General features: G+C 36.7%; 2 protein-coding genes and 1 long non-coding RNA gene across 4 annotated transcripts in view; 2 read left to right on the forward strand and 1 right to left on the reverse strand.

Annotated features, from left to right (window-relative positions):
* LOC113015028 (junctional adhesion molecule-like) overlaps positions 1-21,630 on the forward strand; it is a 357,528-nt gene that overhangs the window by 88,422 nt on the left and 247,476 nt on the right. The window lies entirely within an intron of this gene.
* On the forward strand, positions 411-3,393 carry LOC113025862 (uncharacterized). Of its 2 annotated transcripts, XM_080299227.1 has the most exons (5): positions 411-707; positions 1,447-1,482; positions 1,620-1,719; positions 2,042-2,137; positions 2,620-3,393. In XM_080299227.1, exons 3-5 carry the CDS (start codon positions 1,636-1,638, stop codon positions 2,950-2,952), a joined length of 513 nt encoding a protein of 170 aa, XP_080155353.1. In that variant the 5' UTR covers positions 411-707; positions 1,447-1,482; positions 1,620-1,635; the 3' UTR covers positions 2,953-3,393. The 2 variants fall into 2 exon arrangements, with proteins under 2 accessions (XP_080155353.1, XP_080155352.1); XM_080299226.1 differs by lacking the exon at positions 1,447-1,482 and having other exon boundaries at positions 413-707.
* On the reverse strand, positions 9,044-10,817 carry LOC145425820 (uncharacterized). Its single transcript, XR_013906576.1, has 2 exons — positions 10,290-10,817; positions 9,044-9,615 (listed from the first exon to the last, which is right to left on the reverse strand). It is a non-coding gene; the product is annotated as an uncharacterized LOC145425820 (long non-coding RNA).

Below are 21,630 nucleotides of genomic sequence, written 5' to 3' on the forward strand. Positions count from 1 at the left end.
CCTAATCACGACCTTTTGACCCCCCGCCCCTCCCCTCCGTGGGAAACCCCCCGCGTGACGAATCGTATCCGGAGAAAGGGGGGCGAACCCCCCGCGTGACGAATCGTATCCGGAGAAAGGGGGGGGGCGAACCCCGGAAGCGCGCCATCTGTTGCTAACCGTAACGAATTGCACCCCGAGAAAGGAGGGGGGAACCTCCGGAAGCGCGCCATCTGTTGGAGGGGAATAAAAAAGCAGAGAGGTGGAGCCCCGTCACAATTTCTAAGGCACAGACACAAGATGGATTTCCTTCTGCAGCCCCGCAGCGTTCCTGTGTCCGATGAGATCTGCTCTCCCAAAGAAGAAGGCTTTGAATATGACATATTCAAATACAGCATATTTACTATGCACTGTAAACCCCAACAGTCCACCTGACTTATAAAGTTTGTGGATACAACAATTAAAATGCGTCACAAAGTTGAAACAACTTAAAACTTTTCTGTTCTCTTAACGATTCAAACAGTTATAATTGTACATGGCTTAGAAGTTAAGAGTAAATACTGCTTTTTTAATTATGATTTTTGAGTAAATGTTTTTTTTTTCGAGCTCCGCATTTGTACGTCATGACGTCATGACGTTTTCTCTCTAACCTGAACGACGTTGACAGAAAATTCTGTTCAATATGGCTGCCCTTCTCGAGCGACCGGAGAGCACATTTGGAGAAACTTGTAAGTAAAACGGAACCTTCGTTATGTTTATTTTTTCCGTAAAAAAGCAAGTATATTAATATGTTGCAGCCATTAACTTGTTTTTGAATGCGCCGTTGTGTTAAACAGCACAGACCCAGGTAGTGAATTGTTGTTCGCTGTTGTTCGCGCTCTTTTTCAAACCGATGATATCGTCAGTTTTACAGTTTTAACCGATTAAAACACAGTTTTAATAAGAATTGCACATAAAGAAAGTGTCTTAGTGATATTTTAACGACCCATTGCCAACGCAAGAAAGTTGGCGTTTTTACAACAGCAGCCTCATTGTTCGGCCGGGTTTTTTTCTTCTTCTCATTAGCATCATTCAAAAGTGACTTAGCTAGCAGTGGCAACTTCTATCTTAAGCAGCAGCCTGTAAAAGAAGTAGTTTGTAAGTAGAAGTTCTGTGTAATATTACAAGTATCTCACTGATGTATTATGTACTATTGCATAACAATGTGTCTTTGCAAAGATTTATCCCGCAGTTTGGCTTGGTTTTTTAAAATAACTGCAGTGTAAATTGTGCTTTTTTTTTTTTTTGCTTTTTTTTTTTTCCAACTTAACAGAATTTATACATGGTGAGACAATGTTGATTATATGGTAAAAACTTAAAACTAAAAGAGGGTTACTGTTTACCATGACTAAATGGAATGATGGCCTGTGACTTTGTAACATCTGAAATTCTTACCTATGTTTTGGACTGTTGGATGATCGGCCATAGAATTCAAGACTGCACTCAAAGTAAACAGCAGTAATTGTAAGGTTTTTTTTTTTTTACCATGCTAAGTGTTTATTTTGTCATGAAATGTACAGTGTACTTTTGAAATTTTTGAAAGCTGTAATGATGGCTGAGTATATAATTATCACTGACCAGTTCTACGCTGAACTTGACAGACACACACCACGACTTATGGCTCTATACAGACAGAAGGCTGCACGGACTGGCAAGATATCAGAGGCTCTGCGAACCATCCTGAATCATTATGATCTTCAGGTGAATATTGATAATGATAAAATTAACACAAATTAAAAGTTTCACTGATAAAAACTCAATTTTTCCTTGCTTTGAACATCTGTGTTTTATACAGATTACAGCTCTGATCTGGTATGTTACTTTAAAATACTGTGTAGGATTTTTGTCAAATGAGTAAGATACAGACTCTTTGTCATAAGAGACAGAAAGGTTGTGTCTTAAAAGAAATGTCTCCAAAATTATGTAGAGTCACATGTCATGCAGTTTCATAAACATGTATTCTCCCTAAAAGAATGACACCTGAAAACTTTGTGTTCAATGAACTTTTCTTTTCCCTTTTTAGGAGGCGCCTGATATCAACGTGAAACGCACTGCAGTGCTTCGTGCCCTTCCTGTATACCTGCGGGAGGAGGACCCAGAATTCTTTAAGACATGTAATGTAAGTGTATTTTTGCATCACTTAAATTCTGCCAGTGAGATAAAACACCATGGATTTTTTTAAATACAATTTAATACCCTAGCAGCTACCAAATTGTACAAGCAAAATACCCTCTCTTTAGAAAACCCTCACACACACACACAGGGTCAGGAGCAGGGCACAGGCGTATCACAGCACTTCGGCTATGCTGCAGGTGGCCCCAAAAACAAGGCTGAAGTCAAGATTTAGTTTCTTTTTGAGATAAAGTCATAAAATAAAAAATGACTTCTTTTTTTTTTTTTTTTTTTTTTAGAAAAATAACAAACATACTAATTATGTAATGCAAGAAGCTAACGCGTTAATGTACATTTTTCAAAAAAGTAGAGTACCCTAACCCGTTACAAAGTAACCCACTACACTGCTGAATTTTTTGCTAGATTACAGGTCTTGCTTGTCACATTCTCTCAAACCAACCTTACTTATTGATACTGTGTCTATTCCAGGCGGACACATTGGATGAGTCGACCCTCATTGACACTCCAGTTGCCCTTCTCACAGTGGTTACCGACGGCGCTTCCCAGACCAGTCCAGTCCATTTTACTTCCTCAAGCATGGCCATTGTGGTGGAAGGCGACTTGGTGATGCGTGATATTCCCAGATTTGCAGATGCATTTGCCTTATTGTTTGGCTTGATCTATGCTCTGCATTTAGACTACCCCAGGAAGCTCGTTCACACATTTACCTTTGTCCAAAAAATCTTCATGGGGCTTGTTGACGGCAAACCTCTGAAACCCTGCCTACATGCTTTTAAAAATGATTTGTTGCTGAAAGAGTAGTTCTGGAAGGAATATAAGGCAATGTTTGTTAGGACATGCACTCTGTTACTGAGCACTTTGTTTTAAGCACTTTATTTAAAGCACTTTAAGTTTACTACAGACTTTGGGTGGATCTAATTCCATCAGTTTACCTAACTTTGCTCTGGTTATTTGGAAGATGATCATCTTTATTTGTACCCATTTTATAAAATTGTTTTTCATTTCTTTTTCAAACAAAAGTGATTAGTATTTGACTTTTTATTTTGAATTTATGTATTTTGAGAAAGATGCAATTAGGACTGATGTTGTCCTTTGTGATTTTATAAAAAGATACATGTTCTACATTGAATTTATAATGCTCACTTTATGGTGCCAATGTCCATGTTAGTGGTTTTATAAAAACACTAAGTGATGTTTTTACATTTCCATAAAAAATGTTAAATAAACAAAATGTGAAGTAAATGAATTTCTCTAATTTTTTTTACTAGTCTACACTCAAACATTTAATAATACATTTCTTTTAATTAATAATCATATAATTTGCGTTTAGTTTGTAATATAATTGCATTGTGTTGGATCAAAATAGTAAACTACAAAAAACACAAAAATTAAAATTAAAGTATATAGTTTTTAAGTAAAGCTCAATTAATAAAATAAAAATATAATTTAAAATTTTTAAGTTAACAATAAATACAAATTTTGAGTACCCCATACTTAGAAAAGATGAGTTTGTGTACTTAAAACTTTTGAGGTAATCAGTTTCCACAAATGTTTTAAGTTCAGTCAACTGATTCGGGTTTACAGTGTGGAAGACATCGATCCGGACCTTATGACCCTACCGGAAATACTCCGGAAGTGTCTAGTCATTTTCAGACCTGTTGCGTCATGTTCCCTAAGCACAGCGGTGATGCAGCAGCTGATTCTGTGATGTATAGAGAGACAGAGCGGATGTAATTTTACTTTCTTAAGCTGCACCGGCGTTTGTAATGGAAATAAAGAGTGACTTCCTGTAGAGATTTCAATAGTAATTTTATTTTCCTATAATACAGACGCTGTAAAAAAACCTTTAAGATACACCATAGCTTGTGATGAAAAGAAGAACTTTCTATCCGCTTGTAACCTACAGACTGCCTATGTGTAAAAACGGATAACTGTCCCTTAGTGAATACTACTTTTCCTTTTGAGAGACTGAAAAACAAACCAGCGACAGGCGATCTTGTTTCACACACACACACACACACACACACACACACACACACACACACCCCGCGGGACCAAGGAGGAGTTTTTTTTCTTCAATACTTTAACAATAAGTTTTCTCAATAGATAGAAAATGATGACGCTGAGGAGTCAACATCCGATATTATCATTGCTTGTAACCCGGTAAATAATTTCGTACATCTCCCCATAAAACAAGTCTTAGTGGAAAAAAGCTCATATTCGAATAAGTTTATTCCCCTCTGTGGGAAAGAGTTTTTTTCTCAGAGTCAACCATGAGGCGAGTTTTGTCAACAGTAAGAACAAGGTCAGACAACTGTTGCCCATTTGGTAAAACAAATACCCGTCTCAAAGTCATATTTTACCGTTGCAGAATGTGGAAAACAGACGGCGTTCGCAAGAAGGCAATCAAAAAAAAAAAAAAAAAACAACCCTCTCTAACTATTGGTATTGTCAAGAGAAAGATGCGAAAAACAGATGCTTCGCTAGACTAGGATAAAATGAGAGAAGAAACGGGAGGGGAGTCGATATCTACTCAGCCCCTACTGTGACAGTTCTACCAATCGCGAGGAAGAATCCGTGAATATTATGTCAGCATTCCGTTCAAACAACGCCGCCGATCACACACACACACACACACACACACACACACACACACACACACACACACACACACACACACACACACACACACACACACACTGCGGGTCAAGGAGGAGTGAGACGGCAGAATAGTTTTTTTCTTCAATACTTTAACAATAAGTTTTCTCAATAGATAGAAAATGATGACGCTGAGGAGTCAACATCCGATATTATCGTTGCTTGTAACCCGGTAAATAATTTCGTACATCTCCCCATAAAACAAGTCTTAGCGGGGAAAAAAGCTCATATTCGAATAAGTTTATTCCCCTCTGTGGGAAAGAGTTTTTTTTTCTCAGAGTCAAGTTTTGTCAACAACTGTTGCCCATAAAGTAAAACAAATATCCGCCTCTAAGTCGTATTTTACCGTTGCAGAATGTGGAAAACAGACAGCCCTCACAGGAGGCACCATAGTTAAAATATTTAAATTTCAACTAAATTTGTAGTAATGATCGGATTTCCTCACTTATCTACACCACACTCCTTGTCCTTGATTTCTTATCGTTCCTCTGTCCCTTAATAGAAACCACATATATAGAAACTATCCTCCCTTTCAGTTGTCTTTTGCACTTCCATATCGCAAAGCAGTTACTGTAGGTTATTTTCTGCTTATGCATTAATGTAATTAATTAACTTATTTATCCTTAAGTAAGGTAATGACTTGAGTTCTAATGCTTTTTGTCTCTTGAGTTAGCTGTCAATGTGGGATTTTTTTTCCCCTTTTGTCCAGTTAAAGCTGCCTTTCATTCTTCAACACAGCTTAAACTCTAATAGGTAAGCTTTCTTGTAATTTCTTAGTTCTGCAGGCTTCTTGAAAGACATCCGAGACTCTTCTTTGGATGCTGGCTGCCTTTTGTTTTGTTTTCTGTCAAGATGATCCCACACTGCTTCGATTATCTTGAGGTTCGAACCCTGGAGAGATCAATCCATGACTGATGCGTTGTTTCATCCAGGCATACTTTGACTACATTGGCAGTATGTTTGCGATCATTGTCGTACTGAAAAATGAAGTTGAAGCCAATCAGACACTACGTGGTATTACATGGTCGATCAAAATCTGGTGGAACTTTTCTACATTCATAATTTGATTAATTTGGATAAGAGCTCCAACAACACTGGCTGAAATCCAGCCTCAAAGCACGGTAGAGTATCCACGCTGTGTTAAAGACGGCTATAGACATTCACTGTTGTATCTCTCTTCGGACCTCTTCCATGCATATTTCAAATTTGGATTCATTACTCCATAAGACATATTACAGCTGATTTCTTTTTCCAGTCAATTTCTTGTGTAATTTGGCACACCTCAGCCTTATTTTTCTCTGTTCTCCTTCCTTAAGAATGGCTTATTAACAGCCACCCTTCCAACTCAGATAACTTTTGATGAGGTTTCATGAAATGTTTACAGCACTTGAGTTACTCGCCACGGCCATCCTAAATGCTAAAAACACTAAACTTTAATTCTAAATTACGTAATTAACGTTAACCAGAAAAAACAAGCCAAAGTCGAAATGTTGCTGAGCTGACCTGTGGTATGCTAGGTCTTCTAAAGCACGTATAATGTAAACAGAACTGGTCTTTGCACAGAAGCCTGTGGAGCTTCATAATTAACCTCAGTGTGTGAAGAGGACTCTCCATTTAATAATAGCTGTAATAAAATGTTATGGCCGACGGTGTTAAACGCTGCACTTGGGTCTAGCAGGGAAGATTTCAACTTTTCAATACGAATGAAGGCTGCAAACTGATTAGATTAATGTCTGATGATCTTTTCTGTGCTTCTTCAAGTTTGTAACACCAAACATATTAAAGGATGATGTAAGGCTCACAGGAAGAGTTTAATTAGACACACATTTACTATTTTCTTTATACTCTTTCTTTCTTGACATGTTTAATATGATTACTATCAGAGGAGAAAATGAACCTTGTGTAGTCTAAAAACTTTTTTATTTAATCAAACTGTAATGTTGTTGAACTCTGACGGACGTGTCTTTTAATCTTGTCAACAAATCCTTAATCATCTAAATCTGCCATTTATCATCTTGTAAAATGTTCCCTCTGCTTCTGTTGCACATCTCCCCGGACACTCTCTGCTTCACCTGTCCTGTGCAGCTGGTTCAACCCCTGCCTGCCTCCTTAAACTGGGGTGTTTAAATCTCTTTACCTCTGTTGTGAACTTCACACAAAGTTTGTGGTAACAAAATCAAACTGACGAGGATCTCGTTTGAAAAACACACACACTCACGAGACAAAATAAAAACAGACTGCTCAAAGCAAAAGCAGAGTCCTCACAGCTGGTAGTACAAACACAGTGACAACATGCGTATTAGATACCCTCAGTGCCAAAAGCATAAATATGAAAAAATGTGATCACCAAGAATATCCTAAAAATGGCATTGAGGTGGGTGTTACAGTAAAGAAAAAAAAAAGTAGCCAAATTTTCATCGGAAAATGTTGAATTTTAGTAAAAACAATGCTCTGTAGTTTGATACTGTCGTTACAGACAAAGCAGATGTTTAAAGCCTTTGGACGCACATTTGAAACGCACTCATTCTCCTTATCAGCTGGAAACATTAAAGCCGTAAAATGACTTTTTCAAACGGATAAAAACTATTGAACAGCAGCAATGATGAGCCTGTTCCAAAATTTGAATGTACATGTGTTGAAGGTGCGGGTCTTGTTGAATTATTAAACATACTTTCTTTAATTTTTCGTGCCACAAAAACAACAACTTTTAATTTTCTTCTGCTTGAGTCTCGGCCTCGGGTAGCTCTACTTATCATTGCTCAGTCAGTCGTCTGTTTGTGCTACTTTTTTTCAAGGAGCAGTGGATTATTGGTAAGGGTGACTTTATGTGTTTAGCTACTTAAGTGGAAGTACTGTGGAAAGTTTTACCTTACATACATAGATCTACCAGTACAGCTTCTGAGGTAACTGTTTACAAAATGTTATAATCTATTCAAAGGTTCTTTGCAATTTTACATTGATAAACATTATCCTTAACACATTTGGCCCACATAAAGTACTATGGCCATCACACTGTCATTTAGAATTGTTTAAATAACTCGTGTCTTAAGTCCTTCCATCAAACAGAAAATTAAAAAAAAAAAAAACATGGTTCACTTTTACATCACAAAATGTTAGAAATATAAGCCGTTCATAACAACCTGAAAGGTTGGGAGTTTAAAATGCAAACCGATGGAAGCAGAAGTAGAAGACTATAATGTCTCAGAGCACACGGTGTCTATTAATGTGTAGACATGTATAAATAAGAGCTTAATAAAGATGCTTAATTTCTTAAGAAATAAACAGGTGTTAGTCACTTTTGATCTTTATCAAAAGTGGATGTTGCATCTGTGGCTAAACCCCTGTACCCAAAAAAACTTTAAAAATCTACTGTGTGTGAGGCTGTGTAAGTAAAGCTTGCCCTTCACACCTGCGTGTAATAAACCATTTGTTGGGGGTTGTGGATTTGGCACCTCAGCATTGTGAAAGTGGGGAAACATGTTTCTGGCTGTGCATAAGATTTCTGCTTACAACTTAGAATCTCAGTTCTAAATGAAATTCAGATGTTTTTTTAAGTATGGCTAATGTATTATTTGACTTCTAAGACACACACACACACACACACACACACACACACACACACACACACACACAAGAACAACACAGAGAAGAAGAAGAGGGGGTCGTTTTACTACGCATCATAAAAACGCAATCATTCATCTTCCAACTGTATCTTTCTGTTCTGGCTTTAGAGTCATAGGTTGTTTACTGAGCCGTACTTTGGGAGTCATACTGTTGTGATACTGAGGAGAAAGGGGTAAGGTTTGATAGACTAAACCCTTACACACATAACTTGAAAAACCTAAAGAGTGTGTGAGACTGCTAGCTGTGTTGTTCAGCATTAAACTCATCTACAAATGTGTTAGTAAAGAGCGACTTGTACTTCTGTCCCATTAAGCAACGGTTTAACAAATTTCACTGCAAACTATAAAAGGAATCTGGATTTATATAGAACATAGTAGTGATGGATTAAGTGCAGGAAACACTAGTATAAGGTGTCTATTGAACAAATCTCCTTCAGCGTTCAAAATGACCAAAGTGAGGCCTACAGGCGTTTCTCTCGATTGGTTGTGTTCAGGGAAAAAGCAGCTAAATACACTGAGACTGCTCCCCATTGTTAGTGAGTTAACTCTGGATATCTGTAGGTTTTGTCAAACTTGGAGTGAACAAAAGCAGAAAAACAGTAAAAGATGCAGACGGTGAAAGTCTGGTTTATTTCATGAACACAATGAAACATTTTACAGTCCACAGAGCAAAGTAGCATACATGATAAATAGATACACATAACATGAGAAGTAAAACTCGTCGTCTTACCACATGTTATATTCTGTAAACTTAAAATAACCACAGAAATTAGAGTTTAGTGTTTTAAGTCATCTATTAAAAAACATGAGTCAACATTACTGAAGTGACACTTTAACGATGCGTCTTATCACCGTGTTTATGATGATAAAACATGTTCTCTCGTTAGTAGTTGTCAGCGCTGTCACTTGTCATGAAAATGTCCAGAGCCAGGGTTCCTCTTTAATCACCATTGATCATTAATAGGGTCACAAAAGATTTGTCACATTATCCCCATAAACAAAATGCTTTTATAGAAATCATTGTGATACAAATATTTAGATTCTTGATTCACAATGTGCACGAACTCAAAATCTTTAGAGGTTCATATTTATAAAGTATCGCAAATAATACATTTATACCATTGTATGAGCTACACTTCTTGTAAAAAATTGATTGAAAAAAGCTCCTGTCGTGACCTTCCTTCTGTGAGGACACACACACAGAGAGAGAGAGAGAGAGAGGGGGGAAGATCATTAGGATTGGAGGCGTTTTTGGATTTTCACTTATTGTTGGCTTTACAGTCACATAAAATTCATTCCAATTTTTTTGCCTTTGCTTCAATTAAGGTTTTTTCTTTAAATCTACAGCAGCTTCCTTTTCAAAAAGTTTACTGACATAGTAAGGAAGTAGCTAGGGAACTCAGTAAGTATGAGCAACAACAGCTTAGGGACTGTTTCTACAATAAAGAGGAATTCATCATCATCTGCAGTTCATCAAAAAAAAAAAAAAAAAGTGCCATTAAAAACAATTCAGCAGATCCTCAAAGTATGGATACAATCTGTTTTCAGCTGTAGAGGTACGCTTCATGTACTTATCAACATGCAGTTTAGAGGCTTGCATTAGAGTGCTTTGGTACTTGGGCCTCTTTTATTTAGCACGGTTATACCATTGTGTATTTAGCTATATAAATATGCTCAAGAGTCTATTGTATGTTTGTCATGCAATTAAAAATTCAAAAATATAATTTTTAAATCAGTAACTTTGCAAATTTAGAGGAAATGTTTTTGGATAACAAATGTGTCACATTTTCAACAGGGTTTGAATAATCAACGTTAACACAGAGACATTTATGCGCTGGGTATAACAGACATCCTTACCTTGGAGCAGAGAAACACGGTGTATTGTTGCTTTTCTCTATTGTATAAGCAGCGCCCGACTGTCAGAAACGCTCTGTGCGGGTAGCAAAGTCGGATCTGACGCACATCCAGGAATCCGTGTGAAAGAAAGGTCTCGCTGCAGCTAGGCTCTCAGGATAGTCAGGCTTTTATTTATATTTGCATTCTGGTGCGTTAAAGCAGCCTCTGTGTCCCGCTTGGATCCTCATTCCGAAAATTCAGATATTTAAATAAAATGGTGAATTGGCTAGTGATGAGGAGCCACTTAGATCCGTAAAATGAGGTTTGATTAAATTAAACTCTTATGAACAGCTATGAACTCTACCTCTCTGCTGATGTGTTCCAAACAAGCAATGTTTTCTACACGTCCAAACTGTGTGCTAACTACCTCACACCGCTGTGTCTGGGATCCGAAAAAATAAAAAGTTAAAACGCTATACCTTGGGGGGGGAATTGTGAAGTGCTGAGGAAACTACTGTGTGTCTGGTGGGGTGTTTTTATATAGGTGGACTTGGTTTCAGTTGGCCTCTGACATGATAAGATAAAATAAAGGAAACTGATTGTAATGGAACTACAGTGCTGGGATGCTCTTGATAAGGCAGCCTCTTTTATTGTTTTATGACTTGTTTTGCTGACTGTTGAGGGCCTAACTGTAACCAACTCTGTCTAACTGTTGCAGAGTTAAGAATCTGTAGTTTTTAGAAGTAACACAAGAAAAGTTTATTTCTAAAGGAATACCTGTTGTTTGTGGTGCTCTATTTAAAACTATTAGTGTCATGAACCGAAGTTCAGCGCACAAGCTGGACCCAGAAGCAGAGCCAACACACACAGGAGTACGAGAAAATAAACTTTATTTTAACTGAAGGTGTCCCGGGAGGGTAGAAGGAAAACACGCGTGAAACTCGAGAAACCAAGGGACCGGGAGATGAGTCGCGCAGGAACGCCGAAAACGGGACTGTGGGAGGCTGCAACAGAAAAAAGGACAAGAATTATTGGGGCGCGGGGAAATAGCAGCATACTTGGGGGAAGAGTATGAGTCTTACGGTGACAGCGGGGCCGTGGGAGCCGGAGGGAGGGGTGAGGGTCCGCGCTAAATTTGCAAAGTTACTGATTTAAAAATTATATTTTTGAATTTTTAATTGCATGACAAACATACAATAGACTCTTGAGCATATTTATATAGCTAAATACACAATGGTATAACCGTGCTAAATAAAAGAGGCCCAAGTACCAAAGCACTCTAATGCAAGCCTCTAAACTGCATGTTGATAAGTACATGAAGCGTACCTCTACAGCTGAAAACAGATTGTATCCATACTTTGAGGATCTGCTGAATTGTTTTTAATGGCACTTTTTTTTTTTTTTTTTTGATGAACTGCAGATGATGATGAATTCCTCTTTATTGTAGAAACAGTCCCTAAGCTGTTGTTGCTCATACTTACTGAGTTCCCTAGCTACTTCCTTACTATGTCAGTAAACTTTTTGAAAAGGAAGCTGCTGTAGATTTAAAGAAAAAACCTTAATTGAAGCAAAGGCAAAAAAATTGGAATGAATTTTATGTGACTGTAAAGCCAACAATAAGTGAAAATCCAAAAACGCCTCCAATCCTAATGATCTTCCCCCCCTCTCTCTCTCTCTCTCTGTGTGTGTGTGTCCTCACAGAAGGAAGGTCACGACAGGAGCTTTTTTCAATCAATTTTTTACAAGAAGTGTAGCTCATACAATGGTATAAATGTATTATTTGCGATACTTTATAAATATGAACCTCTAAAGATTTTGAGTTCGTGCACATTGTGAATCAAGAATCTAAATATTTGTATCACAATGATTTCTATAAAAGCATTTTGTTTATGGGGATAATGTGACAAATCTTTTGTGACCCTATTAATGATCAATGGTGATTAAAGAGGAACCCTGGCTCTGGACATTTTCATGACAAGTGACAGCGCTGACAACTACTAACGAGAGAACATGTTTTATCATCATAAACACGGTGATAAGACGCATCGTTAAAGTGTCACTTCAGTAATGTTGACTCATGTTTTTTAATAGATGACTTAAAACACTAAACTCTAATTTCTGTGGTTATTTTAAGTTTACAGAATATAACATGTGGTAAGACGACGAGTTTTACTTCTCATGTTATGTGTATCTATTTATCATGTATGCTACTTTGCTCTGTGGACTGTAAAATGTTTCATTGTGTTCATGAAATAAACCAGACTTTCACCGTCTGCATCTTTTACTGTTTTTCTGCTTTTGTTCACTCCAAGTTTGACAAAACCTACAGATATCCAGAGTTAACTCACTAACAATGGGGAGCAGTCTCAGTGTATTTAGCTGCTTTTTCCCTGAACACAACCAATCGAGAGAAACGCCTGTAGGCCTCACTTTGGTCATTTTGAACGCTGAAGGAGATTTGTTCAATAGACACCTTATACTAGTGTTTCCTGCACTTAATCCATCACTACTATGTTCTATATAAATCCAGATTCCTTTTATAGTTTGCAGTGAAATTTGTTAAACCGTTGCTTAATGGGACAGAAGTACAAGTCGCTCTTTACTAACACATTTGTAGATGAGTTTAATGCTGAACAACACAGCTAGCAGTCTCACACACTCTTTAGGTTTTTCAAGTTATGTGTGTAAGGGTTTAGTCTATCAAACCTTACCCCTTTCTCCTCAGTATCACAACAGTATGACTCCCAAAGTACGGCTCAGTAAACAACCTATGACTCTAAAGCCAGAACAGAAAGATACAGTTGGAAGATGAATGATTGCGTTTTTATGATGCGTAGTAAAACGACCCCCTCTTCTTCTTCTCTGTGTTGTTCTTGTGTGTGTGTGTGTGTGTGTGTGTGTGTGTGTGTGTGTGTGTGTGTGTGTGTGTGTGTGTCTTAGAAGTCAAATAATACATTAGCCATACTTAAAAAAACATCTGAATTTCATTTAGAACTGAGATTCTAAGTTGTAAGCAGAAATCTTATGCACAGCCAGAAACATGTTTCCCCACTTTCACAATGCTGAGGTGCCAAATCCACAACCCCCAACAAATGGTTTATTACACGCAGGTGTGAAGGGCAAGCTTTACTTACACAGCCTCACACACAGTAGATTTTTAAAGTTTTTTTGGGTACAGGGGTTTAGCCACAGATGCAACATCCACTTTTGATAAAGATCAAAAGTGACTAACACCTGTTTATTTCTTAAGAAATTAAGCATCTTTATTAAGCTCTTATTTATACATGTCTACACATTAATAGACACCGTGTGCTCTGAGACATTATAGTCTTCTACTTCTGCTTCCATCGGTTTGCATTTTAAACTCCCAACCTTTCAGGTTGTTATGAACGGCTTATATTTCTAACATTTTGTGATGTAAAAGTGAACCATGTTTTTTTTTTTTTTTAATTTTCTGTTTGATGGAAGGACTTAAGACACGAGTTATTTAAACAATTCTAAATGACAGTGTGATGGCCATAGTACTTTATGTGGGCCAAATGTGTTAAGGATAATGTTTATCAATGTAAAATTGCAAAGAACCTTTGAATAGATTATAACATTTTGTAAACAGTTACCTCAGAAGCTGTACTGGTAGATCTATGTATGTAAGGTAAAACTTTCCACAGTACTTCCACTTAAGTAGCTAAACACATAAAGTCACCCTTACCAATAATCCACTGCTCCTTGAAAAAAAGTAGCACAAACAGACGACTGACTGAGCAATGATAAGTAGAGCTACCCGAGGCCGAGACTCAAGCAGAAGAAAATTAAAAGTTGTTGTTTTTGTGGCACGAAAAATTAAAGAAAGTATGTTTAATAATTCAACAAGACCCGCACCTTCAACACATGTACATTCAAATTTTGGAACAGGCTCATCATTGCTGCTGTTCAATAGTTTTTATCCGTTTGAAAAAGTCATTTTACGGCTTTAATGTTTCCAGCTGATAAGGAGAATGAGTGCGTTTCAAATGTGCGTCCAAAGGCTTTAAACATCTGCTTTGTCTGTAACGACAGTATCAAACTACAGAGCATTGTTTTTACTAAAATTCAACATTTTCCGATGAAAATTTGGCTACTTTTTTTTTTCTTTACTGTAACACCCACCTCAATGCCATTTTTAGGATATTCTTGGTGATCACATTTTTTCATATTTATGCTTTTGGCACTGAGGGTATCTAATACGCATGTTGTCACTGTGTTTGTACTACCAGCTGTGAGGACTCTGCTTTTGCTTTGAGCAGTCTGTTTTTATTTTGTCTCGTGAGTGTGTGTGTTTTTCAAACGAGATCCTCGTCAGTTTGATTTTGTTACCACAAACTTTGTGTGAAGTTCACAACAGAGGTAAAGAGATTTAAACACCCCAGTTTAAGGAGGCAGGCAGGGGTTGAACCAGCTGCACAGGACAGGTGAAGCAGAGAGTGTCCGGGGAGATGTGCAACAGAAGCAGAGGGAACATTTTACAAGATGATAAATGGCAGATTTAGATGATTAAGGATTTGTTGACAAGATTAAAAGACACGTCCGTCAGAGTTCAACAACATTACAGTTTGATTAAATAAAAAAGTTTTTAGACTACACAAGGTTCATTTTCTCCTCTGATAGTAATCATATTAAACATGTCAAGAAAGAAAGAGTATAAAGAAAATAGTAAATGTGTGTCTAATTAAACTCTTCCTGTGAGCCTTACATCATCCTTTAATATGTTTGGTGTTACAAACTTGAAGAAGCACAGAAAAGATCATCAGACATTAATCTAATCAGTTTGCAGCCTTCATTCGTATTGAAAAGTTGAAATCTTCCCTGCTAGACCCAAGTGCAGCGTTTAACACCGTCGGCCATAACATTTTATTACAGCTATTATTAAATGGAGAGTCCTCTTCACACACTGAGGTTAATTATGAAGCTCCACAGGCTTCTGTGCAAAGACCAGTTCTGTTTACATTATACGTGCTTTAGAAGACCTAGCATACCACAGGTCAGCTCAGCAACATTTCGACTTTGGCTTGTTTTTTCTGGTTAACGTTAATTACGTAATTTAGAATTAAAGTTTAGTGTTTTTAGCATTTAGGATGGCCGTGGCGAGTAACTCAAGTGCTGTAAACATTTCATGAAACCTCATCAAAAGTTATCTGAGTTGGAAGGGTGGCTGTTAATAAGCCATTCTTAAGGAAGGAGAACAGAGAAAAATAAGGCTGAGGTGTGCCAAATTACACAAGAAATTGACTGGAAAAAGAAATCAGCTGTAATATGTCTTATGGAGTAATGAATCCAAATTTGAAATATGCATGGAAGAGGTCCGAAGAGAGATACAACAGTGAATGTCTATAGCCGTCTTTAACACAGCGTGGATACTCTACCGTGCTTTGAGGCTGGATTTCAGCCAGTGTTGTTGGAGCTCTTATCCAAATTAATCAAATTATGAATGTAGAAAAGTTCCACCAGATTTTGATCGACCATGTAATACCACGTAGTGTCTGATTGGCTTCAACTTCATTTTTCAGTACGACAATGATCGCAAACATACTGCCAATGTAGTCAAAGTATGCCTGGATGAAACAACGCATCAGTCATGGATTGATCTCTCCAGGGTTCGAACCTCAAGATAATCGAAGCAGTGTGGGATCATCTTGACAGAAAACAAAACAAAAGGCAGCCAGCATCCAAAGAAGAGTCTCGGATGTCTTTCAAGAAGCCTGCAGAACTAAGAAATTACAAGAAAGCTTACCTATTAGAGTTTAAGCTGTGTTGAAGAATGAAAGGCAGCTTTAACTGGACAAAAGGGGAAAAAAAATCCCACATTGACAGCTAACTCAAGAGACAAAAAGCATTAGAACTCAAGTCATTACCTTACTTAAGGATAAATAAGTTAATTAATTACATTAATGCATAAGCAGAAAATAACCTACAGTAACTGCTTTGCGATATGGAAGTGCAAAAGACAACTGAAAGGGAGGATAGTTTCTATATATGTGGTTTCTATTAAGGGACAGAGGAACGATAAGAAATCAAGGACAAGGAGTGTGGTGTAGATAAGTGAGGAAATCCGATCATTACTACAAATTTAGTTGAAATTTAAATATTTTAACTATGGTGCCTCCTGTGAGGGCTGTCTGTTTTCCACATTCTGCAACGGTAAAATACGACTTAGAGGCGGATATTTGTTTTACTTTATGGGCAACAGTTGTTGACAAAACTTGACTCTGAGAAAAAAAAACTCTTTCCCACAGAGGGGAATAAACTTATTCGAATATGAGCTTTTTTCCCCGCTAAGACTTGTTTTATGGGGAGATGTACGAAATTATTTACCGGGTTACAAGCAACGATAATATCGGATGTTGACTCCTCAGCGTCATCATTTTCTATCTATTGAGAAAACTTATTGTTAAAGTATTGAAGAAAAAAACTATTCTGCCGTCTCACTCCTCCTTGACCCGCAGTGTGTGTGTGTGTGTGTGTGTGTGTGTGTGTGTGTGTGTGTGTGTGTGTGTGTGTGTGTGTGTGTGTGTGATCGGCGGCGTTGTTTGAACGGAATGCTGACATAATATTCACGGATTCTTCCTCGCGATTGGTAGAACTGTCACAGTAGGGGCTGAGTAGATATCGACTCCCCTCCCGTTTCTTCTCTCATTTTATCCTAGTCTAGCGAAGCATCTGTTTTTCGCATCTTTCTCTTGACAATACCAATAGTTAGAGAGGGTTGTTTTTTTTTTTTTTTTTTTGATTGCCTTCTTGCGAACGCCGTCTGTTTTCCACATTCTGCAACGGTAAAATATGACTTTGAGACGGGTATTTGTTTTACCAAATGGGCAACAGTTGTCTGACCTTGTTCTTACTGTTGACAAAACTCGCCTCATGGTTGACTCTGAGAAAAAAACTCTTTCCCACAGAGGGGAATAAACTTATTCGAATATGAGCTTTTTTCCACTAAGACTTGTTTTATGGGGAGATGTACGAAATTATTTACCGGGTTACAAGCAATGATAATATCGGATGTTGACTCCTCAGCGTCATCATTTTCTATCTATTGAGAAAACCCATTGTAAAAGTAATGAAGAAAAAAAACTCCTCCTTGGTCCCGCGGGGTGTGTGTGTGTGTGTGTGTGTGTGTGTGTGTGTGTGTGTGTGTGTGTGTGTGAAACAAGATCGCCTGTCGCTGGTTTGTTTTTCAGTCTCTCAAAAGGAAAAGTAGTATTCACTAAGGGACAGTTATCCGTTTTTACACATAGGCAGCCTGTAGGTTACAAGCGGATAGAAAGTTCTTCTTTTCATCACAAGCTATGGTGTATCTTAAAGGTTTTTTTACAGCGTCTGTATTATAGGAAAATAAAATTACTATTGAAATCTCTACAGGAAGTCACTCTTTATTTCCATTACAAACGCCGGTGCAGCTTAAGAAAGTAAAATTACATCCGCTCTGTCTCTCTATACATCACAGAATCAGCTGCTGCATCACCGCTGTGCTTAGGGAACATGACGCAACAGGTCTGAAAATGACTAGACACTTCCGGAGTATTTCCGGTAGGGTCATAAGGTCCGGATCGATGTCTTCCATAGTAAATATGCTGTATTTGAATATGTCATATTCAAAGCCTTCTTCTTTGGGAGAGCAGATCTCATCGGACACAGGAACGCTGCGGGGCTGCAGAAGGAAATCCATCTTGTGTCTGTGCCTTAGAAATTGTGACGGGGCTCCACCTCTCTGCTTTTTTATTCCCCTCCAACAGATGGCGCGCTTCCGGAGGTTCCCCCCTCCTTTCTTGGGGTGCAATTCGTTACGGTTAGCAACAGATGGCGCGCTTCCGGGGTTCGCCCCCCCCCTTTCTCCGGATACGATTCGTCACGCGGGGGGTTCGCCCCCCTTTCTCCGGATACGATTCGTCACGCGGGGGGTTTCCCACGGAGGGGAGGGGCGGGGGGTCAAAAGGTCGTGATTAGGGCCATCAATCACTTCGGATCAAATTTTGTCATAAGCTGTATGGGATTATAAACTATATAAAAATAAGTTGGTATTAATATTGAGGAAAGCTAAGAAAGATTACTATAATAAAGTTTTTCAGGAAAACAAAAATAATATTAAGGGCATTTGGAATATTTTTAAAGAGGTATTGGGTAATAAGAACACACCCAAAGTTCGGCCTAATTATTTTATTAATAATAATCAAGTTGTTAAAGATAAGACCGAAGTAGCAAACGAATTCAATTCTTTTTTTGTAAATGTTGGACCTACCTTAGCAAATTTAATCAGGAAAAATGATGATCCAGGAGATGAGGAAGCCTGGATAGGTGATAATAGAATGGTTAATTCCATATTCTTAGCCGATACTACCATAAAAGAAATAGTAGCAATCGTAAAAAATTGTAAAAATAAAAAATCTACTGATTGTGAAGGTATAGACATGGTCATAATTAAAAAGACAATAGATTGTATAAGTACTCCTCTTTGTTATATTTTTAATCTTTCGCTACAGTCAGGAGTATTCCCTGACAGAATGAAAGTGGCAAAAGTAATACCATTATATAAATCAGGAGATAAGCATAGTTTTAACAATTATAGGCCAGTGTCTCTTTTATCACAGTTTTCAAAATTGCTAGAAAAACTCTTTGCACAAAGACTTGATAGTTTTATTGAAAAATATCAACTAATACATGAAAACCAATTTGGATTTCGTAAAAATAGGTCAACGGCATTAGCGTTGTTGACTTTTATTGAAGATATTTCATCTGCAACACATAATAATAAATACACAGTGGGAGTATTTGTTGATTTAAAAAAAGCTTTTGATACGATACAACATTCTATTTTGATTTCTAAATTGTATAACTATGGAGTGAGAGGAGTAGCATTGAATTGGTTAATGAGTTATTTAGAGAATAGGTTGCAATATGTTTATTATTTTGGCAATACTTCTGAAAGACTGAAGATTGTATGTGGTGTTCCTCAAGGTTCTATTTTGGGACCTAAACTCTTTAATTTATATATTAATGATATTTGTGACGTATCTAAAAGGTTAAATTCGATTTTATTTGCAGATGACACAAATTTTTATTGCTCTGGAGAGAATTTGAAAGACTTGGTTGAAATTATGACTTCTGAGATGTTAAGAATAAAAAAATGGTTTGATGTAAATAAATTATCTTTGAATCTGACAAAAACGAAATATATGATATTTGGCAATCGTGTAAAGGAGGATAAAGTCATTATGTTTATAGAGGAAGAATTGATTGAAAGAGTTACTGAATTTCGTTTTTTGGGTGTAATAGTGGATGAGAATTTGACATGGAAATCTCATATTGAACATATTAGAAAGAAAATGGTCAAAAGTATTTATATTCTGGGTAGTATAAGAGATTTATTAAATTATAAAACAATGCGTATTTTATATTTTTCTTTGTTTTTTTCATATATCAACTATTGTGTTGAAGTTTGGGGGAATACATATGAGAATACCATAAAACCTTTAAACCTATTACAGAAGAAAGTTATACGAATAATTCATAATGTTAAATATAGAGAACATACAAACAAATTATTTATAGAATCAAAATTATTAAAATTAGGAGATTTAGTGAAATTACGGACATTATTAATTATGTTTAAGGCTAAAAATAATATTTTGCCTTTTAAGTTACAAAGAGTATTTTTGATGTGTTCAAGGGGAGAAGAGAATAGAAGGAAATTTTATTTTAAACATCAGTTAGCCAGGACTACACAAAGATTAATGAGCACAACGGTTAGGGGTATAAGACTGTGGAATTCACTTCATTATAATTTAAAGAATTGTATAAATCTACAATGTTTTAAAAAGTGTTATATGTTTAAAACGATAACTCAGTATGAAGAATGCGAATGAATGTGATGTTGGTTTGGGATTCGACCGGAGAGAAATGTCAATATTAGTTTGTTCCTGATTTTTGGTGCCCATCGGTGATATAAGTTCGATGGTAGATAGGGGGCAGGGTTTAATAAGAATATTTTCTTCGTCCTGCTCCTTTTCACACATGGTTGTTGTGTTTTGTTGATAGAAGATGTGGTTGTTTTGTTTGATTTGTAGTACCAAGTGTGAAATAAATAAAAATGAAATGAAATGAAATTATCTCTCTCACTTGTATTTTTATTTTTTATTCCTATTTATTCTATTTATCCCCTTTGTATATTTTATTTATATTTGTCTCTGTATTTATATATATATATGTGTGTGTGTGTGTGTGTGTGTGTGTGTGTGTGTATATATATATAACAATTCTGTAACTGTAACTTCGGTCGTTGCTGTGCTTTTTTGGAAGTCGAATTTCCCAGAGGAACCCACCCGAGGGATTAATAAAGTTCTATCTTATCTTATCTTATCTTAATTCCAGTTTCAAACAATAGCTACTACTACTACTGCAGCTACTTAGTTTTGATATTACTCTTTTTATTCTTTTCCGGTCACAAAATAAACTTTTAACATATTTTCAGGCGAGAATGTAGCTGAGTAAACTTCAAATATCTGTGTTATTGTACTTACATTATAAAATCAATCAGCTTCCTTTTGTCCGCTTAAAACATGTTTACAGATGGAAGATGTTATGTTCTTTTTAAAAATGGAGAAAATAAAATTTAGACTCAGAGGAATTGTTAATAAGTTCTCACAGATGTGGCAGCCTTTTATCATTTACTTTAACTCATTGAAAACACTTACAACAGACTAAACTTTTGAACCATGGGGTTCCCTTTTGTTATGGTTTTGGGAGGGAGTTGATTTTTTAATAATTTTTTTATTTTGTTTGTTTTTTGTTGTTGTTTTCTGTGTGTGGGTTGTTGTTTTTTTTTTCTCTTTCTTTTTTCTGTTTTATTGTTATCATCCGAATTTTAATGGCCTAATTTGTTTTGATATATGTCTTTATATCGGTTGGTACTTGCTGTATTGGGCCTGATATGTCAAATTACATATGCAAAACTTTATAAATAAAGAGGGGAAAAAAACATGTTTACAGAACTATTTTTTGCATTTGTTGCAATCTCAGCTGTCCTCTTGGCCAGATTTCAGTTCAGTTCAGTTCAGTTCATTTTTATTTCAAACATTTAAAACATGTGCCTTCACAATCATTACAAAATATCATTCCATTATTTGTTTGAAAAGGAGTAGGCTGAAGTATTTACTTATTTGTCCCTACCCCCTCAAGTTTTACCTCTCATTCATTTAATTGAAACATATGAAGTAAAACAAAACATAACATGCATGAATCAAAACAAGAAATTAGCAAGCCCCACCACAGTATAGTTTCTTTCATATGAAAAATACAGAATGTGTATATTTGCAGATACACAAGTTATGGAAAA

The sequence above is a fragment of the Astatotilapia calliptera genome, chromosome 3 (assembly GCF_964374335.1).
Source record: "Astatotilapia calliptera chromosome 3, fAstCal68.1, whole genome shotgun sequence".
Lineage (NCBI taxonomy): Eukaryota > Metazoa > Chordata > Actinopteri > Cichliformes > Cichlidae > Astatotilapia > Astatotilapia calliptera.

Coding starts and splice junctions, on each gene's coding strand:
- LOC113025862 (XM_080299227.1), top strand. CDS start 1,636: ATGGCTCTATACAGACAGAAGGCTGCACGGACTGGCAAGATATCAGAG. Junction 1,720..2,041: donor TGAATCATTATGATCTTCAG/GTGAATATTGAT, acceptor TTCCCTTTTTAG/GAGGCGCCTGATATCAACGT. Junction 2,138..2,619: donor AATTCTTTAAGACATGTAAT/GTAAGTGTATTT, acceptor TGTCTATTCCAG/GCGGACACATTGGATGAGTC.